The sequence below is a fragment of the Doryrhamphus excisus genome, chromosome 6, assembly GCF_030265055.1.
Source record: "Doryrhamphus excisus isolate RoL2022-K1 chromosome 6, RoL_Dexc_1.0, whole genome shotgun sequence".
NCBI lineage: Eukaryota > Metazoa > Chordata > Actinopteri > Syngnathiformes > Syngnathidae > Doryrhamphus > Doryrhamphus excisus.
The window spans coordinates 18,637,496-18,648,518 of record NC_080471.1 but is presented as its reverse complement, the minus strand read 5'-3'; the positions used below and the strand labels follow the sequence as shown (position 1 = coordinate 18,648,518).

Genomic DNA, 11,023 nt, shown 5'->3' with positions numbered 1-11,023 from the left:
GCAGCGTTGTAGCAGGGTTGTACCACCTCATCTGTGGCTTATCCCTAACCTTGTGAGGTTGTCAGTTGATGCACTATACTTTGTGTAGTTTGTCAGTTGAAGCACTGCAGTTTGATGAGTTTTGTCAATTGAAGCACTGCTGTTTGTCTCGTTTTGTCAAAATCCACAAACGCATGCTGTCCACCTATGTGGACATATTCATAACTTCTTGAAAATTTGGTGTATAAAAACAGAACCAAATCAGTTCTTATTTTTATGTCTAAAGACACATAAAAACACTTAGTAACATTTTTTTATCTCAGTTTATCATGGGTCATGCATGAAAGGGTTAAACTTTGCACCACATTCTGTTGCAATGTAATCATTGAACCTTTGCACCAGTAAAATGCAGAGCCAGGTCGGGCTCTAACAGGTCAATGGCGCAACACACTTTTATCAGATCATTTGCTTTATATATTCATTCATTCATTTTCTACCGCGGGGGGTGCTGGAGCCTATCCCAGCTGTTTTTGGGCGAGAGGCGGGGTACACCCTGGACTGGTCGCCAGCCAATCACAGGGCACATATAGACAAACAACCATTCACACTCACATTCATTAATCATTCATTAACCAATCTGGAGTCGCCAATCAGTTTTTGGAATGTGGAAGGAAACCGGAGTACCCGGAGAAAACCCACGCATGCACAGGGAGAACATGCAAACTCCACACAGAGATGGCCGAGGGTGGAATTGAACCCTGGTGTCCTAGCTGTCAGGTCTGCGCGCTAACCACTTGACCGCCGTGCCGCCCCTGCTTTATATTTTTTTTTATATATTTTTTTTTTACATTGGCCAGTATCCATAGTACAGAAAATTCACACACTTTGTAAACTATCATTCATTTGTGGAGTCTAGTCTAATTTCAAAATGAAATTTATTTATTAATACAGTGGTATACATTTAAAAAAAAATGTGTTGCAGACGGAAAAATAAGGTATGAAAGAAAAAGAGGAATCCAAATAAATAAAAATAATGCTGGACAGGCCCGGGGAAATAAAGTAGTGTTGCATTGAAGCAGTGAAGTGTTACCATATCAAAAGAAAATAGTACTGATGTGCCATAATAAATCGTCTATTAGTACAAAAATACATTTCAGGGCACACAATAAAGCATCCAGTATCACAAATAAAGAAAGGGACCAGTTTTTGTAACAGACCCCGCTTCCCCCGCCCTTAAACCCTTTGAGCATATCTTTTAAAATGATTTAAACCAAGCACTTCTTTATTTTTTATTTTTTGTAAATAGGAATAAAAAGTTTCAGACTGTTAAAAAATGCCTAAAGTAGTGAGTGTGTGTGTATATGTTGGTACAAAAGTTGGATTTATTACTGCTTATGTCAGTTCCAAGGCTCAGGGTTTTAACCAGAATATAAACATAACCAATGTAACCGCTTTCATTTTTTTTTGTTTTTTTTTTAAAGAAATGTTTTGTCTTTTATACAAAATAATAAAGATGTAGAAAATTTCATTTACAGAGAACCAAGGCCATATGCTAGCAATATGTACAGACACAACATCCGGGAGCTTTTCTGAATCTCCTCACGCTTCATATATGCATAGCAGGAAAAGAAATTATGATCTTTTTCAATCAGCATCCATTCTGCTTTCACGCGTGTGCTAGAATACAAGTTCAGGTTTAGGAGAAACAAAAAGCAAGAGACAATTTTGTGTTGGCTGTGACGGGAAGGGTCGAAGGTGGCTTCAATTTGGACTGTAAAGTTCTCTCTTTATATGCAGATAAGGCATCACTGCTCGCAGTGTTGGATGGGATTCTCATGTGTTTGAAGTGGTAGCAGGCATCTGGACCTGAGTCATAGCACATGCATAGATCTCTAGACAGCAGGAGTTTGTCAAATCAAGTCATTTGTTATTCGTCTACGGTAAAACATTTGCTACAAAAAACATCACTTTTTTTTTTAATGAAACAAGAGTGCCCGATCCGAACAAACAGGCCTCTTTGATACTACTACTATTAGAATAATGAACCTTCATTTCTTCTTTTGACATAACGCTACATCAAGTCCTCAAAAGATTCTTCATGGCTGCACAACAAAAATGCTTGCATATGCCAACTTTTTTTCTTTTTTTACAGCAATATGATTCCCCAAATTCGACTTTTTCCTTTTACTTCACTGACCTTTTTCCCCCCCGAAAAAGTTACTAAAAATATCAAGATGAGATTATTCAGTCTGTGGCACCGTCATGCACTCTCATTTCAGTCCCATTGTTCCGATAACGTCTTCTATTTGATCTTTTTTTGTTTTTTTGCAAGCCTCAAAAAGCACCAACAAAAACGACAAAAAAGAAGAGCCACGGGGGCCGACTCTCCTCGTGAGTGTTTTTTTTTTTCCTTGTTTTTTTTTTTTTTGAGGGTCCGGTAAACAACGTGAGAGTGTTGGATTCACCGCCTTGAGGTGAATGTTGTGTACCCCCACCTCAAGTGCAGAGAGGGGGACGACTCCTGCCCCGTTCTTCCACATTCACTAACAGACCAGCTGTCGCCCTCTTTAGAAGTGGTCGATGAGCACAGACACGCAGTTTGCACCCACAAGGTAGTTGGGGTCTCCCGGGAGAGATTTGTTCTGCCAGCTTTTAGGGTCACCTGCAAAAAGAACACATAAAGATAATATCATGTTATCAAAAATGCTCAAATCAAGTCCACTTTTCAATTAAGTCAATAGGATAGAATATAATACACAATTTTGCATAATCTCACTATAAAATCAAGCTTCAATGTGTTTTATCACACCGTTAATAACCTCATTTGCATGTCCAAAATACTACCAAATAGTACAATTAAAAGATAACTCAGTGACATCATCTGGGGGAATGAAAAAGAGAAATAATAATAATACAAATAATCACTATACATTTAAAGACGTCCAAAAACTGTGTCTGATTGGTGGAGCTTTGACCATCTGACCTTTGACCTCAAATATGCAATCTCAGCAACCTTTTTGCTATAATTATAGTTTGTAGGTGTGTCCAAACCTTTTCCACCGAAGGCTGCACACAGTAAAGCTGAAGGATCTTATTATAGCTGAAAACACTTATTACAGATGATTCATATACATTTTTTTCATAGGTTGGCTATTCCTGCGACTTATACTCCAGAGCGACTTATAAATGAAAAAAGTGTTTATGTTACATAAACACTGGACACCTTTTCTGTTCATGTTTATTTTTTGTGTAGCTGAATAACCATTGTGTTAGCATATCTTACACCTATTCAGCCTGTTCTCTATTATTTTATTAATGTTAGAACTTGCCTTCTAAGAGGACATAATGTCTGTTTTGGTCAAGTAGTTTGTAAAATAAATTACCCGCAAAAAATGTGACATACTCCAGTGCGACTTATGTATGTTTTTTTCTACCTAATTGTGCATTTTTGGCCATGTGCGACTTATGTATGTTTTTTTTCTACCTATTTATGCATTTTTGGCCTTGTGCGACTTATACTCCAGTGCGACTTATGTATTTTTTTTCTACCTAATTATGCATTTTTGGCCTTGTGCGACTTATACTCCAGAGCAACTTATAGTCCAGAAAATACGGTAATCTTTGTTTTATTAAAATTAGAAAGCAAAACAAATCCCAGTCAAGCTATGCAAAGCAGTAAAATACCTTTCAAGAAAAGACAAGCTCGGGACTTGTATCATTAGAAGCAGTTTTCTTCTGCTAATGATATGAGTGTGCAAGGGATGACATCTTGCTCCACACAGCAACAAGCTTGTTAGCTCCAAATGTCCACAGTCTGCAATTATTTAACAACTTTAACAACTTGTTCGCACCATTTTAGCTGTTTTTTTTCCTACTCAGTGTGACTCTAATCTTCCTTTGTAATGACAAAATGGGCCCCCGGCTGGACTTTTACATCCTCATTAAGAGGACTGATTGAAATTGGTCTTAAAAGGAATACACAATAAAATGATCACATTAAACGTTTGCTACTGTGGGGGAAGCCTAGAATACAAAAATAAATTGCAATTTGCATGAAAACATGGCAATAAGGAAATGAAAATAAGAGGTCCATGCATGATGAAGGGGTGAGGAATGTGGAAAGGAAGGTGAACAAAGTCTCCTCTTCAATTATGTCATCTTCTAAGTCCTACAGACCCAAAAAGAACAGAGAGAGAGAGAGAGGACAGCATACCCGACGAGGAGTCGGAGGATTTTAGAGCAAAAGACCAACCATCAGGGGTCATAGACGCACAGTGAGGTAAGCGCAGCTCCACAGGCTTCTGGAACTTGAGTCCGTGAGGGCCGCACATCACCAGCGGACTTAGCAGCGTTTCTCCTGCATGGACATTGCAACAACGTTTAGATTAGAAATATAATTCATTGATATGATAACATGATTCATTTGAGAAAAAAAAAGTCACCAAGAATGTACTACTTGGATGGTGAACTAGAAGTACTGTAATATGATGCTGTACATAAGTACTGTAATAATTCTCTTTTCAATCATAAAATCTATGACAAAAAAAAAACAATCCTCAAAAATTAAAAAAAAGTTGACAATTATTGTCCCATGTTGGGCTGCACGCTGGCCCCACAGCTAGGAGACCAGGGTTCAATTCCACCCTCGGCCATCTCTGTGTGGAGTTTGCATGTTCTCCCCGTACATGCGTGGGTTTTCTCCGGGTACTCCGGTTTCCTCCCACATTCCAAAAACATGCTAGGTTAATTGGCGACTCCAAATTGTCCATAGGTATGAATGTGAGTGTGAATGGTTGTTTGTCTATATGTGCCCTGTGATTGGCTGGCCACCAGTCCAGGGTGTACCCCACCCAAAGTTAGCTGGGATAGGCTCCAGCACCCCCGCGACCCTCGTGAGGATAAGCGGTAGAAAATGAATGCATGAATGAATGAATGAATGAATGAATGAATGACCCATGTTGAGATCAAGTACAATTATAAACAAAACACACAAAACTTGTACAAAATACAAATAAAACTATGACCTTAGTTGTGTGTGGTAGATATCGCTACGTCAGCATCCATAGCATCCCCAGCGGGACACATTTAACCCTTTAGATGGCAGAGTTCGACTTTTAGATTAAAAATGTTTAGAGATAAAAGGCATACTGTAAATTACAAAAATCAGTGTGACCCAAAGTTTGCAATGGGAGTTGAATGTTCTCATCTAATATGCATATTATAACGTTCCCACCTTCAAAACCCACCTGTTTAAATCCTTTTTTAATGTCTAACTTTTTATACCCGAGTGCTGTGCCCCACTTTTAGCCTTGTTTTTAGCTCTGAAGGAATGATTGAATGTTGTATTTCTACTCTGTTTTTACTCAACTTTATTTTTTTCCACTGTAAAGCGTCTTTGAGTATTCTGATAAGCGTTATACAAATAAAATGTATTATTATTATTATATTATTGTGCCATTATGAGGCCAGGTTTCAGTACATATCTCTACATAAGAGCTTGGTCTGGGGTGGTCCAGCAAAGCAGGAACAAGAACCAGCAGCTGGTGATCTTTCAACATGTTTACCATCTTGTGCAGATCATAAGAAGCCTTATTGTTTTGATGTGAAGAAACTATTGAGTGAAACCGGCCTGAATAGATTGCTGAAAATAAGACAATGGCGTCGCCATCACATGCTGATGTGCAATGTATTGTGTGCTGGGTTTCTGCTCACAAAAGATGTTTTTCTTCCTGCTCGGACTGACCTTTCTCCTTGTCGAGTGGGGGCAGGATGCTGTTGTCTCGGCACACCTTGAAGTAGATCTCCTGCTCTACGTTCTCTGGGATAGCACCCTGGGGGATGATGATGCTGACGCCCGTTTCGATGGAGCTCAGGACACCTCCATTGCAGTTGAAGACGCCTCGGGCGGTGGCCACCACCGTGTGCCCTTCATCCTCATCGTCATCATCCAGTGCGCCGGGGCTGCAGCAGAGGTCACAGTCATCAATTAGGGTAGTGTCGGAGGGAGAACAATACACAAGAAGACTAGCACAATGACCTCCCTGTGAGATGTGTACCATCAGAGAGACATTATGAGCTCTGTACCTTACGGGGATGGCTTTGGGGATGGCGTTGATGTTGTTGTGCTGGTATTTGGGCCTGTTGTCCATGGTGCGTGTGAAGGTGTCCAGGCCGCTGTCATGGTCCAGAGGTTGAGGTGACACTTGGGGCTTTCCCCCACCGGGCTTGCTGAGGATGTCCGTCTTCACCTGTGTGTTGTTGGGCAGCAGGTTATGGTTGAATTTGGGGCTCTCAAACTTGCGCTCGAAAGGTCGTGCTGAGCTGGTGTACGGCTTGGGGACATAGCGGTTGTAACCGATGGGGGCGGGAGGGGCAATACTCTTTGAGGGTGCCGTGTCAGTGCCGTTGACCGGCGGCTTGTCAGGGAGGGCTCTCGGGGGGAGGTAACCAACCGGTGTGGGTTCATCCCTGCTAGTGGGTCTGAGAGCAGTCAGGTCAGGTTTGGGATTGGGTGAGGTTAGTGGCTCTGGTATGGAGTTAACTGGACGAAGAAGAAAAAAAAATGACATCTCATTATTCACAAAAATAAAAGACCCCCAAAAAGTCAAGTTATATTGCAAATACAACATGGGACAGAAAGCATGTAATTAGAGAAATGAGCTCTCAATTGCTGTATAGCCTTGATAATAATTTCCTGAAAAGCATTTGATAAAAGTTTCAAGCATTTTAATGAATACCCTATCAATTACATTGTGCTATTGAACAATATTGGAACAAAATCAATTTAAGTGAGGTGCAGACTTGAGTTAATGCACAGATTAGGGGTGTACGGCCGATATCATCAAAAAAATTAGTATCAGAGTATATCGGCTTGAATCTAAAATTTGATATTAGCCTTCGGTCTCGGGCTGATACTTACACTTGGGGGCATGATACTGGGCCTGATACCAGACAAACCATGTGATGATCTTATTATCACATACTATTTAATCATGAGCTTATTATCACATATTATTTAATCAAAAGACCAGAAAATTTTCTGTTTATTACATGTATTATATCTAAACAGTGTAAACACAATAATTGCAAAAATATTTCAACAATAATATTTTATCAACATTGTCTTATCTTAACAATGTCTGACAATTAAAGTTCCATTAATCAAGTTTGGGTTTTTTGGTGACTGGAGAAGCACTAGGAATATTTATAGTGTGTGTTCACGCTTGTGCGCTGTTCTCTGATTGGTTGTTTCACGGGCACGATACCAGAGCAGCGCGCTCTGAGTGGACATCTACGGGGGCTGATACTGGACATGGTTAAACTCTATATTTTATCAGTATCACTGCCCTGGGCTTTGATACTGTATCATTTCGGCCTTTTCCAGTATCATTCATGGGCGGTTTCTAGGGTACAGGGCCAATTCATACTGTAGTATGTGATAAAGCTGAGTACAACACCGGTAAAGTTTAATATGAACATTCCACACCACAAAATAAGTAATAAAAGTATGTATGATTCATGCAGAAATTGACTGATATCATGTCAAGGCTGAAATATCGGTATAGAATCACAAGTGGCATTAGTGTGGCAGGGAGGTTACAGAGCTTACCATCACCAGGGCTGAGTTTAGGCAGTGTATTGGGTGGGATGGCAGAGCCGGGAGGTCCGTACTGAGTGGGGGGGCTGATTTGAGCGAGGGGGTCATATCGTTTCTCCCCTGGACTCACCTTCTCAACAGACTCCACCCTAAGTAAAGACAAACAATAATAGTAGCAATGAAGACTGATAAGTGGAAGGAAAGGCAGTAAAGCTATTGTTCTGAGAACAGCGCCAAAAGGTGTGTCCTTCTACCTGTTGTATGGGTATGACAGTTGAGCTGGTTTGGCTAGATCGTGGAAGCGATTGATGCCTGGATTGGGTTGGCCCATGGCTTTGCTGTCAAAGCTACGACGATCAAAATAGGATAACTGCTTCCTGTAGTATTCCTCATCCTCATCTGGATCATAGTGATTGGAGCGCATGACATCATCAAGTGGTTTTGTGTGAGGCCTTTGTGGCTCAGGAGCCCTTAAAAAAAAAAAAAGTTATTTTGTGCCCGTTTGCTCCTGCTAAAATGATATAACTTTGCATATCACATGTGCAGAAAAATCAAAAGGCCCTTCCACAACAATGAATGCTTTAAAGAGGATTTGTCCATCAACTACACACCTGTAAGATGACCTTTCCTGCTCCAGATTGCTGAGAGAATTGGCCTTGAGAACTGGACAAGGTGCGCTTGAAGGCTTAGGAACATCTGCAGGCTGAGAAGGAAAAGGAGGATATTTGTAGTTTTTCCAATGATGCCTTTGCAGTTTAACCCCCCTCTTGTGTTAGCTTTGTGGTATCATCTCTTATGTTAACGGGTCGGTTTTGACCCATGTATTAAATCAGCTATAAAATACACTGAAAACATTAAGTTACCATCAAATTTGCTTGTCATCTCTTGGTTAACTTATTAGGCTTCCTCATCCATGAAAATGTTGATTTTGATACTTTTGGTGTGGGCATGTAGGCCTCTTTTTGTCACTATACCCCTCGATTTCAATGTAAAATGAACGTCAAAAGAATCATATTAATAAAGTGAAGGTTCTTTTGTTACTGAGGGCTATAGAACATATCTCTTAAATCAATTAGTTGTATTTATTTTCTCATTTTAGTATTCATCACTAAAGAAACATCTATGGTGTTCGGGTCAATTTTGACCCATATATAGTAATGTCAAGAAAAGGTAGAAAAAGTTATTGTTTTCAGCAACAAAACTTTAGTATAAACTGAAATCAAAAAGCAGAATGGGTATTTTCCTTGGGAAAGGACAAGATGTTCATTCATAGTCATATTATTACAACCGGGTCAAAACCGACCCTAACAATACAGTGGTCATAATTTCAACCAGACCATTTTAAAATTTAGTAAAAAAATTTTTTTGGGTTTTATTTTGTTGAAATAGAGTTTCCTGACAAAGTCAAAAAGCCTTGATGCAATAAAGAAATGTTATGTGATTCTTTTTATGTATTAAAATGTAAAAAACGGGTCGGTGCCGACCCAAACACAAGAGGAGAGTTAAGAATGTTACAGTTACTGCTTTACAATTTTTACAATTTCAATCAATACCGCATACTGAGATGATGGCTGAGATAGTTACCCTGAGAACTGACGAATCTCCTTCTTTTGCCCTGTCCATAGAAACAGACCGTTTATTTTCAAACATCTTCACTCTGTTGAGCACCGACTGCGGTTTCATGGCCGGGTCATCATCCAGGTCTTCCCGTTGGAGAGGCGGGAAGGGTTTGGAGCCTGGCGAGATCACTGCCTCATCTGGGGATGGGAGGGTTTCTGTTTTCGGAGGAAGAGCTGGGGGCTCAGAATTCATTGCGGGCTCATGCATTCCTGCCTTGAAGCCCCGATGTGGCCCAGGAATGTAGGAGGGCCTTAGACCCGGGTCACCATAGTACTGCTTTGGCGGTTCTGGTGAACGAGGTGAGTTTATCGGGAAGCCGTGAGTTTCTGCCTCATAAGGAGAGCGGACATCGTAGCCTGCTGGGGGTGGTGGTGGAGGTGGTTCATCATAACGAATGGGCCCGGGTTTACTGTGACGTGATCTTCCATCATACCCCACGGGGAGGGTCTCTTCATAGCGTGGCTGCGGCGGGCTGTAGTCCCTCCCCGAGCCATCCTCGTACGGGGACCTGGGGTTGTAGTTGATGGGTTGCTGGTGGCCCTGTTGGTAACCTGGGGGCTGGGAGGAAGAGGTCTGCTGGTCATAGGGGGACCATTGTTCGTTGTAATGAGGCACACGGTTGTCGTAGTGCAGGTGAGAGTCAGTGTTGTGAGGCTTTGGTTCTGCGTAGCCGCCTCCATCATAACAGTAAGGCGGGTGGTCGTATTCGCGGTATGGCTGCTTGTCCTGGTATGGTGGCTGGTGACTGTAGCTCATAGACTGCTTCATGCCGTGGTTCACTCGCACAGGTTCATCCATATTGTATAGATCTTTCTTGTACATCTGTGAAAAGACAATATGCTTCTGTTAAATTGCATCGGTGATTAAGCTGAGCTTTTTATGAACCTCTGTGTTCAAAGACAGAGCAACTAGTTGAGGAAAGATATCCCCAAACACCAAATTAACTTCCAAGTGAAAGTGAAACTTTGAGCATACAATAAGTAACACTTTCCAAATGATGAGGCAATTTGTCAAAGTGCAAATTAAACAAGCAAATATTTGTCCATTATTCCAAAAAAAAAAGTTCTGAATGCCTGTTTGACAAGATGCCTTTCAAGAATGATGACAATCCACGTTCATTAGTGTGTTTTTCCCATGTTTTATAAGGAAAACAATTTAATTTCTGAAAGGCCTCATTTCAAACATATGATGTGTGTAGCCTGTAGACAGCAAATCCAGTCACAGCACTTCCTATGGAACAAGTTTCATTTGTTGGCATCCGCACAGAACAAAACATGTGAACAGAAACACAATGCAGTGTGTTGAGGTGAGTTCTTTTTTTTTTTTCCATAGGGAGAATTGCTTGAGGGAAATCATTAACAAGAGTACTGTCTGCAGGTTAGCTTTCATCATGCAACCAACATTCAGTTTGAATCTAATGCAATGTCAAACTACTGCACTACAACACGACACATCTACTTTTACAGTGCCACTGTAAAGTGCTCGTTTTTTTTCCATCTACAGAAGAGAGTTAAAGCTGAAGGAATCCAAAAAACATTTGGAGCCATGCAAAGGAAGTAAGAGGCAACAGTTAGGGCTGGTTTGTGGATGTCTTCACCCTGGTTAAAGACTCGGATGTACCAGTCCTTCTGGTCTCCCAGGTTGACCATGGTGCATGTGCAGTGTCACACATTCTCTGGGAGCCAGAGGCACACAGTGGGCTCAGTGAGGCACACAGTGTGAGCATTTCATGCAGAGAGCGAGTGGAAAGCATGTGCGAGAAGACAGGCAGTTAAAACAGCAGGCTGGGGGCCCAGGCCCGGTCCAAGTGGCCGGTTCAAACAGCGG

At 41.1% G+C, this 11,023-nt stretch overlaps 1 protein-coding gene across 14 annotated transcripts in view; it reads right to left on the bottom strand.

Annotated features, from left to right (window-relative positions):
- Nucleotides 1-897: 897 nt before the first annotated feature.
- tjp1b (tight junction protein 1b) overlaps nucleotides 898-11,023 on the bottom strand; it is a 78,815-nt gene continuing 68,689 nt past the window's right edge. For 10 of the 14 annotated variants that reach the window (XM_058075564.1, XM_058075568.1, XM_058075565.1 and 7 more), the window contains 8 exons: nucleotides 9,161-10,018; nucleotides 8,188-8,279; nucleotides 7,831-8,046; nucleotides 7,589-7,725; nucleotides 6,064-6,520; nucleotides 5,723-5,940; nucleotides 4,193-4,336; nucleotides 898-2,641 (listed from right to left, as the gene is read on the bottom strand). In XM_058075564.1, the coding sequence (XP_057931547.1) occupies nucleotides 2,547-2,641; nucleotides 4,193-4,336; nucleotides 5,723-5,940; nucleotides 6,064-6,520; nucleotides 7,589-7,725; nucleotides 7,831-8,046; nucleotides 8,188-8,279; nucleotides 9,161-10,018 (2,217 nt within the window). In that variant the 3' untranslated portion in view covers nucleotides 898-2,546. The remainder of the gene's footprint in view (nucleotides 2,642-4,192; nucleotides 4,337-5,722; nucleotides 5,941-6,063; nucleotides 6,521-7,588; nucleotides 7,726-7,830; nucleotides 8,047-8,187; nucleotides 8,280-9,160; nucleotides 10,019-11,023) is intronic. The other 4 variants (XM_058075566.1, XM_058075569.1, XM_058075567.1 and 1 more) reach the window with 2 other exon arrangements.